The sequence below is a fragment of the Saccharomycopsis crataegensis genome (genome assembly GCF_037102585.1).
Source record: "Saccharomycopsis crataegensis DNA, jcf7180000000098, whole genome shotgun sequence".
Lineage (NCBI taxonomy): Eukaryota > Fungi > Ascomycota > Saccharomycetes > Ascoideales > Saccharomycopsidaceae > Saccharomycopsis > Saccharomycopsis crataegensis.
This window is the reverse complement of record NW_027043838.1, coordinates 1,394,776-1,412,531: the sequence shown is the minus strand read 5'-3', so window position 1 is coordinate 1,412,531 and position 17,756 is coordinate 1,394,776. Positions and strand designations below refer to the sequence as shown.

At 38.1% G+C, this 17,756-nt stretch overlaps 7 protein-coding genes across 7 annotated transcripts; 5 read left to right on the top strand and 2 right to left on the bottom strand. All coding sequences in view use genetic code 12, as the record gives it.

Annotated features, from left to right (window-relative positions):
- Positions 1-72: 72 nt before the first annotated feature.
- On the top strand, positions 73-4,077 carry DASC09_062880 (myosin 5; the record flags this gene model as incomplete). Its single annotated transcript, XM_064999872.1, has 1 exon — positions 73-4,077. One exon carries the CDS (start codon positions 73-75, stop codon positions 4,075-4,077), a length of 4,005 nt encoding a protein of 1,334 aa, XP_064855944.1.
- A 1,303-nt stretch (positions 4,078-5,380) lies between these two features.
- On the top strand, positions 5,381-5,875 carry DASC09_062870 (uncharacterized protein; the record flags this gene model as incomplete). Its single annotated transcript, XM_064999871.1, has 1 exon — positions 5,381-5,875. One exon carries the CDS (start codon positions 5,381-5,383, stop codon positions 5,873-5,875), a length of 495 nt encoding a protein of 164 aa, XP_064855943.1.
- An 868-nt stretch (positions 5,876-6,743) lies between these two features.
- On the top strand, positions 6,744-8,102 carry SEN2 (tRNA splicing endonuclease subunit SEN2; the record flags this gene model as incomplete). The annotated part of the gene is made up of 1 exon (XM_064999870.1): positions 6,744-8,102. One exon carries the CDS (start codon positions 6,744-6,746, stop codon positions 8,100-8,102), a length of 1,359 nt encoding a protein of 452 aa, XP_064855942.1.
- A 577-nt stretch (positions 8,103-8,679) lies between these two features.
- On the top strand, positions 8,680-10,203 carry DASC09_062850 (uncharacterized protein; the record flags this gene model as incomplete). Its single annotated transcript, XM_064999869.1, has 1 exon — positions 8,680-10,203. One exon carries the CDS (start codon positions 8,680-8,682, stop codon positions 10,201-10,203), a length of 1,524 nt encoding a protein of 507 aa, XP_064855941.1.
- A 938-nt stretch (positions 10,204-11,141) lies between these two features.
- On the top strand, positions 11,142-12,839 carry DASC09_062840 (uncharacterized protein; the record flags this gene model as incomplete). Its single annotated transcript, XM_064999868.1, has 1 exon — positions 11,142-12,839. The coding sequence occupies one exon, from the start codon at positions 11,142-11,144 to the stop codon at positions 12,837-12,839; it is 1,698 nt and encodes a 565-aa protein (XP_064855940.1).
- Positions 12,840-13,789: 950 nt separating this feature from the next.
- On the bottom strand, positions 13,790-15,256 carry GID11 (Gid11p; the record flags this gene model as incomplete). The annotated part of the gene is made up of 1 exon (XM_064999867.1): positions 13,790-15,256. One exon carries the CDS (start codon positions 15,254-15,256, stop codon positions 13,790-13,792), a length of 1,467 nt encoding a protein of 488 aa, XP_064855939.1.
- A 460-nt stretch (positions 15,257-15,716) lies between these two features.
- CQD2 (Cqd2p) lies at positions 15,717-17,486 on the bottom strand (the record flags this gene model as incomplete). Its single annotated transcript, XM_064999866.1, has 1 exon — positions 15,717-17,486. The coding sequence occupies one exon, from the start codon at positions 17,484-17,486 to the stop codon at positions 15,717-15,719; it is 1,770 nt and encodes a 589-aa protein (XP_064855938.1).
- Between the last annotated feature and the right edge of the window lie 270 nt (positions 17,487-17,756).

Here is a 17,756-nt window from a genome sequence, read left to right as displayed (position 1 = left end):
GTGGATTTCTTTTGTGTTTTTCCTTTTTCGGATTAGATAGCCTTTACAAATAATACTGCTCTTCTCACCAATATGGCTATCACAAGGAGGAGAAATGCCGGCAAGCGTCAAGAGCCGCAGAAGAAGGGCAAAATCGAAAAGGCCCATTTTGATTCCGGCAAAAAGAAAGAAGTTGGGTTAGCTGATTTAACACTATTGAAGAATATCAGTGATAATGATATCAATCAGAACTTGATGCAACGTTTTAAGGCAGGGATCATCTATACTTTTATTGGTCCGGTGTTGATCTCCATCAACCCTTTCAAAGACTTGGGAATTTACACCGATAAAGTCATCGAATCGTACGTTGGTAAAAATAGATTGGAAGTGGCGCCCCATGTTTTCGCCATCGCCGAATCGATGTATTATAATTTAAAATCTTATCATGAAAGTCAGTGTGTCATCATTTCTGGTGAATCCGGTGCTGGTAAAACCGAAGCCGCTAAACGTATCATGCAGTACATTTCCTCGGTTTCTGGAGGATCCCATTCCGAATCGGTTCAACAAATCAAGAATATGGTGTTGGCCACCAACCCTATTATGGAATCATTTGGTAATGCCAAGACTTTGAGAAACGATAACTCCTCAAGATTTGGTAAATATCTTGAAATCAACTTCAATGAGAAATCGGAACCAGTCTCCGGTAACATCACCAATTATTTATTAGAAAAAAATAGAGTTGTTCAACAGATTGATAATGAGAGAAATTTCCATATCTTTTATCAATTAACGAAAAACGCTCCAGAGAACTACAGAAGCCTGTATGGTATTCAAGGACCCGAATCCTATAGATATACCAAGACTTGTACATCGGTTACATCTATCGATGATGCTCGTGAATGGAATGATACATTGCAAGCCATGACCACAATTGGTTTATCCCAAGCCGAACAGGATGAAGTTTTCAGAGTTTTGGCGGGTGTTTTGTGGATTGGTAATATTACTTTCAAATTCAACGAAGAAGAGAATGCTGCCGTTGCTGATACTTCAGTTACTGACTTTGTGGCATACCTTTTGGGGGTTGGTAGCGACAGCTTGACAAAGGCCATCATTGAGAGAACAATGGAAACACCCGGCAGAGGAGGTGAAACCTTCCACATTCCTTTAAATATTGTGCAAGCGACTGCGGTTAGAGACGCTTTAGCTAAAGGTATTTATAGTAACTTATTTGACTGGTTGGTGGACAGAATTAACAAGTCTTTGAATAATTTAAACCAACCAAAAGCCAACTCTATTGGGATTTTGGATATTTACGGTTTTGAAATCTTTGAACATAATTCTTTTGAACAATTGTGTATCAATTATGTGAATGAGAAACTTCAACAAATTTTTATTGAGTTGACTTTAAAAGCTGAACAAGAAGAATATGTCCGTGAACAAATTGAATGGAAACCAATTGATTATTTCAATAACAAGGTTGTTTGTGATTTGATTGAAAACACTAGACCAGTGGGGATTTTTGCCGCCTTGAATGATGCTTGTGCCACTGCCCATGCGGATTCTGCGGCCGCCGATTCTTCTTTTAGTCAAAGATTGAATATGGTGACTAGTAACAAGCATTTTGAATTGAGATCTGCTAAATTCATTATTAAGCATTATGCTGGTGATGTGGACTACGAACTTGCCAACATGACCGACAAGAACAAAGATCAAATGTTGAAGGATTTGAGAGAAATGGTGGAAACATCCCAAAATGGTTTCTTATCGCAAACTTTGTTCGGCCCAGCTTATCAACCAGAGGTCAATAAGAGAGGTAAGCCAACCACCGCCAGTGACAAGATCAAAAAATCTGCCAATTTGTTAGTGGAAACCCTTTCTCAAGCCACTCCATCTTATATCAGAACCATTAAACCAAATCAAAGAAAAGGTCCTTTAGAATATGATGAGAAACAAGTGTTGCATCAAGTCAAGTATTTGGGGTTGAAGGAAAACGTTCGTATTAGAAGAGCAGGTTTTGCTTATAGAACAACTTTTGAAAAATTCGCCGAAAGATTTTACTTATTATCACCTAAATGTTCCTATGCTGGTGACTATATTTGGGAAGGTGAAGCACAAGGTGCGTGTGTTCAAATCTTAAAAGACTCCGCCATTCCAACCAGTGAATATCAATTAGGTGTCACTAAAATTTTCATCAAGAGTCCAGAGACTTTGTTTGCTCTTGAAACAATGAAGGATAAGTATTGGCACAATATGGCTGCAAGAATCCAAAGAGCTTGGAGAAAATATTGGAAAAGAAAAGTGGCGGCCGCCGTGGTTTTTCAAAGATTATGGAGAGAACGTAAAGATGGTAACAAGTTTGCCCAAGTTCGTGACTATGGTACCAAGTTATTGGGCTCAAGAAAGGAAAGAAGATCAATGTCAATGTTGGGATCTAGAGAGTTTTTGGGTGATTACTTGGCTTGTAATGATTATAGTGGGATCGGAAGAATTATTGTAAAGAAAACTGGCATTAATGACAAGGTTGTTTTTTCAATTAGAGGGGAGTTGTTGCAATCCAAATTTGGTAGATCTTCTCTTAGGTTGCCAAAGATTTTCATTTTAACAAACAGTAACTTTTATATAATTAGTGAATCTGTGGTGGAAAACCAGGTCAGCTACGTTGTGGAAGCTAATATTAGTGTTTCTGGAATTAAAGCTGTCAGTTTGACTAATTTGCAAGATGACTGGATTGCTATCAACATGGCTCAATCCACTAGTCCAGATTACTTCCTTAATTGTGTTTTCAAGACAGAATTGCTTACACACTTGAAGAAGGTCAATAACTCTCTCCAGATTACTATTGGCCCGGTTATTGAATATAGGAAGAAAGCAGGAAACAAATTCCATAAGATCAAGTCGCAAATCAGTCCAGCTGCCCCAGCAAACTATGACAACTATAAATCTTCTACTATCATAGTTCGTCAAGGTTTGCCACCAAACTCTGTTTCCAAAAAGAAACCAAAGGGAAAACCAAGTGATATTAAATATCCTTACAAAACCAGAGCGACCGGTGTTAGTGATACTGTGAGACAAGCCGTCAGTTATAATCCTGCGCCAACCAAAACATTTTCTTCACAGGTGAGCAATGGTTACAATTATGGTAATAATGCTGCTGTTGCTGCGGTTCACAAGGTTCCTCCTCCTCCTCCAATGATGCAACAACAACAACAACAACAGCAGCAGCAGCAGCCTGTGATGGCTCCTCAACAGCAGCCACGCCCACAAGCTCACAAGGTTCCTCCTGCTCCTCCACTGCAATTCTCCAAGTCATCGGGAAGAACTCCGCCTCCAAAGCCAATCAGAGCTTCGAAACCGGCTCCTACCCCACCATCTAGAAAATCTAAGAGACCGGCTCCTACTCCGCCATCAAGAAGATCAGTTGTTTCTCTGCCTCAACCAGTGGTGACTCCTCAGCGACCAGTTTCCCACCATCAACCTCGACCAGTGGCTCAACAACCTATGGTTCAACAACCTATGGTTCAACAGCCAGTGGTTCAACAGCCAGTGGTTCAACAGCCAGTGGTTCAACAGCCAGTGGTTCAACAGCCAGTGGCTCAACAACCCGTTCAAGCACCGGCCCCTCCTGTTTCCCAAATTCCTGCGGTACCGGATTATCCTACATATAAAGCAGCTTATACTTTTCAAGGTACTGGAGCAGCCACAGAATTACCTATTAATGTAGGAGATGTTGTTTATATCACCAAGAAAGAAACCAATGGCTGGTGGTTGGCCAAAACTTTGGATCTCGTCAAAGAAGGATGGGTGCCTGCCGCTTATGTTGCGGAATGTGAAAATCCTAACAAGTCTGTAGCTGTCGCTGCCGCTGTTCCAGCTGCTGTCAGCCAACCAGTATCCAATGGTTATGCTGATCAAGTAACAAACCCCATGGCTGCTACTGCTGGATATAGTTCTGGTGCCTCGGTTGCGCAATCTTCTGCTGCTGCCACTCCTGGTCCTCAGTCCGTTGGGTTTGGAGAAGATTTGGCTTCGGCAATCGCTAAAAAGATGGGTAAATATGACAGCGATAGCGATGAAGAGAAAGACGATGATGATTGGTGATTGCCATAACAGCTGTTTAGCTTGATGAAACAAACAAAAAAAAACCCTAAAAAAACCCAAAGAAATTTTTTGCATGAGATTTCAATAGAAAGAGCTTTGTCTCCTTACATTAGATTGGTTGATTATATTTCACTTTCCTTTTTCTCCTCCGTTTTTTGCTTTTGCCTGTAGTGTGCTTTTGGTCCTATAGTACTATTTCTTATTTTCATTTATATACTGTTATCTTACTTGCTGATACTTTTTTTTTCCTTTTTTTTTTGATATACTACTACTATATCTATCTTGCTTGCTTATCCTTTTGTTTTTTCCTGTGTTAGAACTTGACACAATTTAAAATGTTATTGTACCATTTGGGGGTAAAGGAAATCTTAGAATGTAATTTTGTCATATGATATGCTCCACATAAGGTACACTCTGAACTTCAGCTATAGATATTTTAAATGGCCGTTGAAATATTGTTATGCACTATGTAATTCAGCAATGTAAGTGAAATCCTAAGATGGTGTTAATGGGTATATTTTCCAAAAAAAAAAAAAGGGATAAATTCTCTATTCCACGGGCAGTAGATCTCCTGAAAGCCAAGTGGTGTGGCACTCCAATTATATCCTGGGACGTCATGTTGAGTTGCTTTTTTTTTGGTACCTTATTTCCAATTATATATATCTAAATACATTATTAGTTATCAAAGAGATTATTCTTAATATCAATGTAATGATAATGAAAAACAAGCAAATTGCTAACTGGTCCGCATGCATAATGTTACTAAAATATCAAAATTAATATACCCTTTCAAATAATGTAGCGTATCATTAAGTGGTCCATGTGATATATAAAATAGTTCCTCATATTTCAACTACTGAGGGACATTTATTTCGTCTTTAAACTCTTCAATTAGATATCACTGCCATGCCACGCAAACGTTTGTCAGGTCTATATTTTTGTTCCGTAGGACCAAATGAGAAGCAAGAATATCCTAGCAACTCATGGAAAAAAAAAAAGTTGCTAGTCCTATTATCTCTTAGAGGTATTTCCATTACTACATTTTTTTTTTCTGTTTTTTCTATCTAGCTCAAATAGCAAACTTGTGAGTGGGCGTAACATTGAAGGAAAATAAATCTATCCTGGACAGCAAATGAAGGACACTGGAAAGTAAGGAAATGGCTTCCAATCCTAATATATAAGAGATATGAAATCTTCAATTTTGAGATCTTGTACAAATCAATAAATATATGAATTAATATTATAAAAAATAATAATCATACTCGTATCAAAAATAATCCATTCTGTTTTGTCATACAAAAAAATGCCAGCAAAGCTTATCTCTAATGTTTCCATTGTCCTTTTGACATTCTCAAATTTTAACAGTGCTGCAAAGATTTACAATAATCTCAACAGCTCTTTTATTGGCGGAGTTTCCTCGAATCAAATGGATGGCTCATTCGTTAGTAGTTCTGGTCCTGAATACGTCGATCCAGAGAGCGTTGATCTCTCATCAGGTACTGAGTCTGAATTGCAGGATCTTGAAGATAACGAGACAGTGTTCCGTGGGTATGGCTCCCATGGGTTGACTTCAAAAGTCCATTTCACTACAAAGCATGTCACTTATACTACTCTGGACATCTTTGGTCGCCTGAAGACCCAAGTATCTACATCAACTGTCTATTACAAAGATTCATACACTGCCTCTGAAAATGCAGCTGCTGGTAAGCTTGTATTTGGTGGAAATTCTGATGATACCACCTTATTCGTTGGTGGAATATTATCATCGATGGTTGTTGGCGTTTTGTGTTTAATTTAAATGAGTTTTCAGTCATTCTAAAAGTCTGATTTTGTTAATCAGCTCTCCTTTTTTTTCCGCCTCAATCAGATCTACCATTTCTCATCTCTTTATATTGTTAATTGAAATCTCCTAGTCATTTGAGGCGTTTTACATTTATCTTGATATTTATAAGTAGATTTTTTTATTCAATTATATTTTTTTAATTTTTCTTTTGAATATGAGCTCAAAAATTTCAATTTCATATCAATATTTAATCAATTTTAATTATTAACAGGTTGATAGGTGCCTATGTATATTCCTCCAATGAGAAGCCATTGTAAGATTCAGCTATGGTTTCCATCTGTGTAACTAACTAACAACTCTCATGCATGTTAGTTTCATTTTCACGTGACCTTTTTTTCTATTTTTTTTTTTTTTTTTTTTTTCAACTATAAATTCGATGAAAATTTTTTCTTTTTCATCCATTCCTTCTTCAACTAATAAATCATTAAAGAATTAGAAGAAGAAAACAAAAAAAGATTTTCACAGTTTGACTATGAAACTGAGGTTTTGATGAAGGAATTAATGGATAATGTACGTTTTATCAACTCCACAACACCAGAAACAATGACCGTGGATATTCTTTGTTACTTTTTCCTTTGGTTTTAGGTGATGATAATTTGATTTTATTGCTTGAATCTTCTATGTGAGCAATTATGATTTCTCAAGACTACAACGGTATCTGAATTTTTTTTCCTTTTGAAGAAGTAACAAAGATCTAAAAGGAATATATTTTTTATTTCCTGGAATTGTTTAATGCTTCTCGCTTACAATTACTAACTGAATGGATCTAGTATTAAGTAACAAACATCTCAATAAATATTCAATTTTTTTTCCTATTCGTTCTATGAGTAAATTCAATAAGAAAAGATTGCTCTCAATCTATAAAAACCCACTTCCAATTGATTTGATTTATGACAATGATATAACTTTTGTGATTCCGCAAGTGGTGGCCCACAATCCGGTTTCGTGGATTTTTTTTGCATCAAGTTATTTAAAAAATTGTTTGGAAATATCGGGGCAACTAATAAATAACACGGGGAAGGTTCATCAAAGTATTGACAATTCACTGCAGAAGATTGTGGTGAAGGTCAGTGATCATGATGTATTCAAAGTGGAAATTGAAATTGGCACTCCGGAGTCTGATGCCATCAAGTTATGGAAGAATGGATTTTTTGGCAAAGGGATCTTAAGTCGAAGTGAACCAACATGGTACGAACGAACTGAAAGACGACTTCATTTGAAAGATCAATATAGCGAGAAGGATCTAACTTCGGAAGAAATTACTGCCTTGAGACGTAACGAGCGGAAGAAATTCAAGCAATTACGTGAGAGCTACGAAAATCAACAATTGGAGTTAGAACGACAGATATCGGCGATCATTGATCGACAAAAAATTGTGAGCACCAAAAAGGAAATGTTAGAAATGGAAAATGATTTGAAACGCATTCAACGTGAATTGGAAGACTTAAAACTATTATCGCAACAAAACCAAGATTTCCGAGCGTTTCAAAGCTCCCACAAAGTAAAGCTTTACGAATATGCCGGTCCGCTCCGTCCTGATGATAATGCGTTAATCATTAATGATCCAACGATTAGTGATAAAGATAAGCGAAAGCTCATGCAATTAGAATACCTCCAGCTTATGCCTGTGGAAGCATTTTTTCTTCAACTTGCGTTGGATAAAGTTAAGGTGTTCCCAGAGACCACCGGTTCCAATGAACTTTCAACATTGGAATTGTTTCAAAGATGTGTGGATTCATATTATTCGCTGACTACTCCTATGTCTAGGTTAGCTGGTAATGAAAAATTTCTTCTTGATTATGCGGTTTACCATCATTACCGATCTCACGGATGGTGTGTTAGATCAGGGGTCAAATTCGGGGTTGATTTTCTTCTTTATGAGAAAGGTCCGCCAATATCCCATGCCCAGTATTGTTTGCATGTGGTGGAAAACTCGGGTAAGAACATGGAGGACTTTGTGGAGTATTCGAGTTTGAATAGAGTGATTGGAGGGGTGAGGAAGACGTTGGTGTTTGTGTGCGTTGATGTTCCCCTGGTGCTGACATTCCAGAAGATAATGGAGAAAATTGCCATCGAGAAAGATATTACTGAACAACAGAAATTATGGAAAAAGCTATTGAATCAATATAATATAACGGAAATGGTTTATCGAAGATGGGTTCCAAGCAGAAATAGGGACTAGATATTATGTATATATCAATGGCTAGGGTTTTTTTTTTTTCAATTTTTTTTTTGTTAGGATGACATATCTATAATTTATAATGAAGTACTTATTATTCCACTTAGAAGTCTTTTTTAAAGATAATGAAGAATACTAGTAGAATGGGTGGAACTCACTAAAGTGAAGTGACCCATCCACGTGATTGTTTACCAAAACAAACAAAAAATTTGGGAAATATGGGGGCAGCAGCGATGTGGTTTGTTTGTGGTTTTATGGTGCCATAGATATTTGGAATATTAAAAATACAATAATAAAAAATAAAAAAAGGAGAAATTGAAATTTAAAGAAACTTGGTTATCGAAGGAAATATTTTTTTTTCTCACATTGCTCCTGTTTTTTTGTTTTTTTTCTTTCTTTTCTGTTAATCTGAGCCTCTTTGTTTTTTTGCTTGCCGAGAGAGTCTTGGGAATTTCAATATCCTTGATCTAGAAGATTGGCTAGAAATAATTCTTGATTGGAAATTATTATTTGGAAAGAAAATAGGAATTTATCAGCGTACTTTCCACTCCCAAAAAGCACACTCGATCTATATCCGATCATGTCTGAATCCACTACTGATAATAATTCCAACGGTCACAATGCTAATGGGTTCCATCTACCTTCGAAATTCTTTAGATATAATCAGAACACCCCAATAAGGTTTAGAGATCCTAGATCGATGGGCAATGGTGAAAGAGATGGTGTAAGTGGGAACGGAGGGGAATCACAAACGAATTCTAATACTATATCATCGCAGCCGCAGCAACCACCACAAAACCATCATCATTCTCAAATGTACCAACTGCAATACCAAGCAAATCGAGGAAGAAAGAAAGATCTTATTAATTTACTGGGATTTAGCGAAAAAAGCTCGATGAGCGAAGCTAGCCGGGAGATTGGAGGAGGGATCCAAAAGCGTCATGAGGCGGAGGAATCGTTTGAATTTGCGTGGAAAAAACCCGGTCGTGGAGGGAAAAATAATATCCAGAAACCAAAGAAGTTTGCCAATGGAGGAGGACGAAGATCTCATAACATTGGGATCGGGGGGTTCACGGAAGAATTTATTCATCCGCCAGAAATCATGGAAAAATTGAATATTTTCAATAATGGGAAATTATTGCGTGAATCAAAATTGAATGCCATTCATCATGCGGAAGTCACTTCGACGTTTATTTTCAATGAAATATACAATGAGAAGGGGAAAGTGAAGTTTTTGCCACGAAATAATAATAAACCAAAGATTGGGTCTCATGGTAGAGGTAAACAGGCCGATATTTGGAAGAGGTTGGGGAAAACCGAGGAATCTGGAGAGTTTGATTTGTTCAAATATTACGATCACCATGAGAAGACCAATAAAAATTCTGGGTCAGAATTTGAGAATAATTTCAATAGTAATGCTGAAAAGACTAAACTTAGTGATATTATTATTTCGATTGCTGGGGTGAGTAACAGCGACCTTGCAGAAGATTTGGCGAGAAAAGAAAAAGACTTTAGACCAACTACGATAAATCATCACGATCTTGAGGAGGAGGAAGAAATAGAAGATGATGAAATGATGCCGATCGATGATGATGGAAAAGTTACAAGAACTTTTGGTGGCAGAAGTCAGGGACGAATATTTAAAAAACCTCATTCTGGAGCGATCTACAATAATCCTAATAATAATAATAGTAACAACAATAATAATAATGGTGAAGCTTTTTTTCCACCAACGACGAACTCAATTATTGATGAACCATTTTTGCAAATCAAGAATTCCAATATCCGACAAAACGTGAAACAATTGGAAGCGAAGTTTAATCGAAGCTACGACTTTATAAATAATTTGATGCCTATAGAAGTGGAGACATTCTTGGAGATGGATGAGGAATTCCATAGAGAATTAGCGATTTTAAAATCACAACAAGGGTTACAAGCTAGTGATGTTAAAGTAAGGCGTAATATTATGTATGATGATGATGATGATGATGATGATGATGACGATGACGATGTTGATGATTTTGGAGAACACGATGATTACATGGATGAGTTGATGATAACGAAGGCACACCAATTAGTAGAGGATGAATGGATGTATAGTTGATATATATTTGACATGAAATCTATCACAATTGTGGTTTACCATTAGATAGAGGAGCATCTGTGAAACGTTAGTATGGGAGGATGATCGACTGGCACCGGGTAACTCTTGACTAACATACTGCTGTAGTTGTGCTTGCACCACCACAGCCTAAGCTATGCACGCTAAACCGGTGTTTTAGTAAATTGGACGTAGCTAATATAATCCAATCAAGGAAGAAGGCTGGTGCCGGCCATTTTTATCGCAAGACCACTCCCCAGGACGTGTGTATTATCATTATTATTATTATTATTATTATTACTATTATATGTATTGTGTTGTTTGTTGTGGTTGTCATATATACTGTATACTATATAACATAATATGCAATATAACAAACATACACCATACAACAACGTACGATACACAAGAAAATGTCAAACAAGGGCCATCATCATGCACGTGGACAAGAACAAACAAGCGCATTTTAGGGTTTCCGGCGCTAAAACACCTAACGGATTTGCCACCGGTGGGTAGTTGATAAGCGCTCATCTTCCTCTTCTTCTTCCTCTTCTTCTTCCTATTCCTATTCTTCTTGTTATTCATCATCTTCTATTGTATATCATATCCACAGTATATATATCACAATGCACATATATATGGTGTATATCACATACAATAATACATAACCTTCCCAGTTGCCTGTCGCCACACCTACATGATGTCCAGTAATTATAGCACTGTTTCATCCTGTAAACTTTGGGTCTTATTATTCTTCCCACTCACACTAAAAAAAATTAGACATAGCGAAAAAAAAAATAAAGTAATCTAAAACAATAATCCGTATCTAACTAATATATATCCACTGTCCCTCTTTATTTTATTCCACCTTCTTCTTCTTCATCATCATTATAGTTGGTATTTATTATCCATGGATATTATATACATCGGATATATCTACCATGTCCCACCTACTTCATTCTCCAAGGTCAACCTCTTCATCCTCCCGTAGACACCAAATATCCAGCCCAACACCTCTGGCCTACTATTCTACTCTGGAATCTTTCTCCCATCACCCCAACTCCCAACCATCACATCACTCTTATTATCACCAGCCTTCTTTCGAAGACGATAAAAATAGTCAGAAAGCCAGTCTCGAAAGAAAATTCAGCAGCTATGACTACCAGGACATCAGCGATTTCAAAAGCTCGAAATCCGCAAAAATTAGAGCCTCCATCAGCGGTGCCGCCACCATAAAATCGTATAGAAGTGCCAAAAGCTCCAAAAGTGCCAAAAGTTCCAAAAGTTCCAAAAGTGCAAAAGTTCAAAGAGAATCGATCTCTCGTCCATTATCTTCTGGTCGTCGGTACTCCAGTAGCGCCGCCTCCGCCAACGAATCTATGTCAATAAGTATGCATTCTGTGGCCTTATCTTCGATACACCAAAAACACATACATGTTGGCTCGACAGAATCAAATTCCGGGGCCCAAACAAACTACGATAAACAGAAAGCCAGAATGTATTCGGAAAAAAAAGCCTTGGGTCTAATGTCCAATGATGTTTACGATATGGTAAGCACCCCCAGCGGCAGATCTGGAGCCTACCAACAATCATCGATTAATCACGGATCGAATAGAAGCGTCAGATCAATGGGTTCCAATACATCTTCTAACAGGAAATATTCTTCGCCGCAGGCAGTAAATAGACAATCTCACAGATCCAGAACGAGTCAGGAATATTTCAATGATGATCAAGTATTTATTATTGACAAAGATTCTTGCACTCCTATCAATAATGACCAATATTCGCTATTGGATGAGATGTCTCTCCATCAACCGCCGCCTCGCAACTCCAGTCGTCCCAAAGTCAATTTAGTCAATAGCAAAATCAACTCAACAGGCTCCACCGACTCAGCTGGGTCTTCGAATTCCGGAAACTCCTACAATTATTACAATTCTAGTAGTCCTTTAACATCTCCTGAAAATTCACCAATGAATAACCCAAAGCAATCGATGTTCCAACAATTTGACGGCCATCATTCTAACCCCAACTCCATGCATAACTCCCCGCAATTGTCGAATCTTTCCACTAATCAAAACTTAAATAATAACTCGTACCAGCTTTCGTCAATTGTCGAGGTGGCCACTCCAAAAGAGGGCCATTTCCCAAGGCAACAGCAGCATCATCAATACTCTCACTCCAATCCCGGATCTCAATATAAACAGATTCCCGAGGAAACTGCATCAATAGGTAAATCTTTGAGATCAAGAAAACATTCACATCACTCACTTCGATCTAAGATATCGCTCAATAGTGTCCACCAGCGCCGCAATAGCAATAATGACACATTCAACAACAATTATGCTAGTGGTCAAACTGCTGATCCCGAGATGCCAAAAAAAGTTTTCAGTCTTGAGGACACTTTACGTGCTGACAAGGATTTAGACTTACCAACCCGCGAAGAATTAAAACGCAGTGTGGTCACTAATCTCAATATGAAGCCTGACCCAACGATGGATCTGGTTACTGGTGGTAACGAAAAGAAAAGATCGGGAGGGATTTTTGGATTTTTGGCGAGTTTGTTTGGGGGTAGCAAGAAGAAAAAAAAGATTGATAAAGGGAAAATCAAGGTCATCAATAACAGAATTGGGGTATATTGATTATGTCAATCATTTCTTTTCTTTATCATTTACAATTTCATTTTAGTTTTTTTTTTTTTTCTTGGCATCTCATTTTTTTCTCATTCGAATTCTGATAGAACTTAACTTACTGATTCAAGCACTGAAATTTTTTCTCATTTTATGTTCTCTTTGCTCAAGTTTCATGCTAACACATCTTTCACTTTTTTGCTAGTGTCTCAATTATAGTGAGCCTACCATTCCGGTATATTTTTTTTTATATCTTCTTTTAATGAGATTATTATTTATATTATATCAACATACTGTCAATTATGTATCTTCATCAACTGTCCTTTTAAGCGTAAAAAATTTGTTTAACCCATTTATAGACTCTTTGGAATTTAGCTATTAACGCATTTGTTTCAGTATATAACCTCAATGAATGGTCTAGTTTTTTGCCTCAATCAAACCACACATTGATCCAGCCACTACAAGAAGACAACGCCAGCGTCGAACCAAGAGCAAAAAGTTCATGAAGAATAATCATTAATAAACAAAAAAAATAATTCCAAAACAAAATAAAAAAACAAAAAGTCGTCAAAACGTTAAAATCTGAATAGATTAAAGAGAAATAATACAAATTGGAACCCTCCCCACCATTCACACACACACACGCACACACACACACACATAGAGGAGATGAAAATTATTACCAATAGAGGAATGATTGAGAGAAGCGCAGAGCTGAAGAAATCATTTCTTATGAAGAACTATCTCTTATGAAGCATTTATCTTGAAACTTCAATAATTCTTTTTTGGGTGAGCGTCATATAATCATTAGAATCCCAAAATTAACAAGCATGGAGAATATGAGCATCATATCATCATCAAACCCCCCAAATTTTTTAAAACATACAGAGTATCATATCTTTATTGGGGGAAAAACAACATTTCCAACCAAGGAGATATCACATATCTTTCTTTTTTTTTTTTTATGAGAATTCAAAATCTCCAAACCCTCTTCTACTCCAACAATCAATCTCCCATTTAGTGATCGATGACTTCCCCGCGACGATCAACCTCGATCCATGATGATTGGATTTCCAATCCATTCCTAGGATATCGTATTTTGAATCATGATACTGTTCATAATCTGAAATATAACTATATTGGCTCAAGTCATACTTCCCCTGGGTTGAGTTACTATTGCCGGCGACAGAATTAATTGGAGGAAACGAGTAATCATTGATGACTTTCCCACTTGAATGATAATATTTCTGTAACTTGATGTGCTTGGTATACTTAACATCATGATAATCATTAATTATTGGGAAATTGAGCCTATCCATTGGCGAGGGCGGTTGCATCGCAGGGACAACTAATGGTTTGTTAATGTTCCTTGATGAAAAAATTAGCTCACCGTTATCATCTTTGTTGTGATCATCATCATTAGTATTATTTGTATCATCACCAGGATGCGATGATTGTTCGTACATTGTAGGGATTGTGATGATCCGATGATTTTCAAAGTTCCGAATATCCACAATATGAACCTTTCCTTGGTGCTCCGTGATGAAAAGATAATCGTCAGTAGCCCCATTGGTGAACTTAAGATGTCTAAACGCTCCATCGGTTTTCCCTTCCGGCTTGGTCGAATGGAAAACGTGAATCGCATCTTGCAAATTCCGAACATCGTACAAAAAAGTTTTCCCCAGTTGGAACGCTGCGGCAAAATAAGCATCCGACGTTTGAAATTCCATCGAGAATCCACAATCATCGTGCTTTGTATCAGTATGGATTCTATGCATTACTTCGCCACTCTTGGGCGATACCATGGTGATCTTGTTGGAGTCCCCGGAAACCAAAGCCATTCGCCCATCGTTCGACAAACACGAATAGTTCAACTGATACCCAATATTCAATTTATTCACTAACTTGATTGCCGAATTACTGATATCCAACTTATACAAGTTCTGGTCATTATTGCAGACAAAAGAGCAAAACTGGCCGTTGTTCAACTTATCCACCGTGACGGCGTTATTGATCACTTCTCCTACTTGGAACCCCAATTCCGTACCAGTATGCACATTATAAGCATCAACCAACCCTTGAGACTTGTCTCCACTCTTCAGGCCACCACTGATGATCAACCCATCAGATTCGGCAAAACACTTTACGGGGAAATGGCCACTGGTGACATTCTTGGTGTCCCCGGTTAGCAAATCAACAGCGCGGATTTCATTCTCGTAAGCATAATACGCTCGATCGGCACTCTGTGAATCGAATTTGACAAGGGCCCGTAATTGCCAGTGCTTGTTGGTGATGTGGGTCTGGTATTGGTTGCAGTACGGGTATAAGAATGGGTACTTTGATATCGAGGTGGTGAAATTATCGATATTGTTGATCTTTGATCGGGTCTTCGCATTATCATCGGAATGGCAATTATAATGGATTGTCATTTTAATAAGCTTTGGTTCATAATAATAATATATTATTCCCTATTTTTCAATATTTATACTTATATATATTTTTTTTTGATACTGTAAAGTATGATAATGCCGATGACGTCTGGGGGTGTTAAAAAGGGCTGTTTGGATGATTCAACAGATATTTCAATAATTAGCAAGGGAATATATGTAATTTGTATCTTCGTTAAAAACCAATTACTGAAGATCTCTTGTGCCTTCTATTTTTTCTTCTTCCCTCTTTCCTCCTAGTAATGTTGCCTACCGCTATGTATGACGTGAAGCACACGATGAGCAGCAAATGACAGCCTCCCCTCTCCCTCCACACCCCCGCGCTCTTAACCAGGGTATCACACCCTCCGATTGTCCGCCCACAATAATGGCATATCTTTTACAATGTATTTGTCGTCTTTCTATACATATATATTATCTTATATATATATATATATATATATCAGAAACATAGGTATCCATATAGTCTCTCTCTGAGTTGTTGCATCGTGACCGCAATGTCATATATATATAATTGGCCAATTCTTTCTTCATACCTCCATAAAGCCTTCAAGTACCCCAACACCCACCGCACAGAAAACTTGGAATATTTCTCATTCAACACCTGTTTATCCTCATAAAATACCGTCTGGGCACAGTAACTAGCCATCACCAAAAACCCTTTTTCCATCCCCAAAGGATTCTCTAACCGTTCATCCAAATTTCTCACCAAATCGTTGGTCTTAAGGATAAGCGGCACGATTCTTGGTAAGTGGGACAACAATTCCATGAGCACAATGAGTAAATCCTCTTCTCTGAATTTTGCCGCCATGTTATCGATTTCCGCTTGGGTTCTCTTGGATCGAAGATCGCCTACCGCATGGTCAAAGTCTCTGCCGGTGATGGCAGCAGCAAAGATCGGAAACTCGGCTTCGGTAACCCCCGCAAACTCTTTGGCGTACTTTTTAACTTCTTGAGGTTTACAATCAAGCAATGCCAACCACATTTTTGCATATGATCTTCTCATCTCGGTAGTGACATGCCTGTACTGTCCATGATCGTATAAAATGATTTCAAAATTATGGCCGTTGTGAGATTCGGACTTTGGCAACGCGCGGATCGCCAAGTTCCCACCATGGGGATCGCAATGAATACCCACCCCTGGGGTGAAGATCATGTTGTTGAAAGTATGGGCTAAACAGGTACTCACTTGGGCTCGAGAGATATTATTATCATCCAAGTATTTCAAATCATCTAATCTTCTTCCTGGTAAAAACTCCATGATCAAAATTCTTTTGGAACTCCAAGTGATGTCGGGGATTCTTAGCGCGGTAATGTTCTTGAAATTCGAAAAATATTCGCGGGTATTCTTTGAGTTTTCTGCTTCGATGTTAAAATCCAATTCTATATAGATGCCTCGCTGTAATTCATCACCTAACCAACTCAAATTGTACTCAGGGAAAATCCTCCGCAATGCACTGAACACACCGTTCGTCAACAATAAATCTAGTGGAACAAACTCATTCAAGCTTGGATGCTGGCATTTCACTGCCACTTGTTGTTTAGTATCTTTGAGGGTGGCTACATGGACTTGGGCCAATGAGGCCACGCCAAATGGGTCTTGGTCAAAAGTCTCAAAAATCTCATCGATCGGTTTCCCGAGATCATCGATGAATAACTGGTTGATTTCTTCGCGGGAGGATCTAGGACACTGGTCTAATAACGGTAACATCGCTTCTGGCCATTCTGGGGGTAACAAGTACGTAAGGGCTGTCACATGTTGGCCTAATTTGATGTAGATACCCCCGTTGTGAGCCAAAGCTTCATAAGTAATATGTGCACATTCGGCATGACATTTTGATAACGCTTTGTTTCTTTCTTCTTCGGATGAGTATTCTTTCGATAACACTGCTTTATATTTGCTGAAACATTTAACAGTGGCCACCCCAACGATTCCCGTCCGCTTCATCATCTTGAAAACATGGACACAACCACTGCGGAAATCATCGTCGATTGCAGCGTACGCTGCCGCAGTGATAATCAATCCCGGGATGACTTTCGTGGTGAAAATTCTCTTCTTCTTGTTGTCATTTTGCCCTTTGTACGATGAAGGAGGACCACTGGCAAACCCTCTTCTATTGGCACACGATAGCCTAGGATGCTGCCGTAATAATAAATTGGACTCGCCTAAAGCGAAAATCTTCCTGGAGAACAACCGTGTTCTTCCGATCATTCCCTACTGCCCAAAGATTTTCGTCTTTTGTTTAATTTTTTTTTTTTTTTTTGCTGTCTATGAAGATCAATAAAATCTCTATGGTAGTTGACCTGATCAAAAAGAAGAGAAAGAAAGAGTGAGATTCCTTTTTTCCTCAGTTCGGGTGAAGTTTTTCGGTGCCCGTGCACGTGACAATCCACCGATCTGGTAATTCATCAAACAGAGTTTTGACGACACACCATCCATCACTACCACCACTGTCAAACAGCACAATCATCATCATCATCA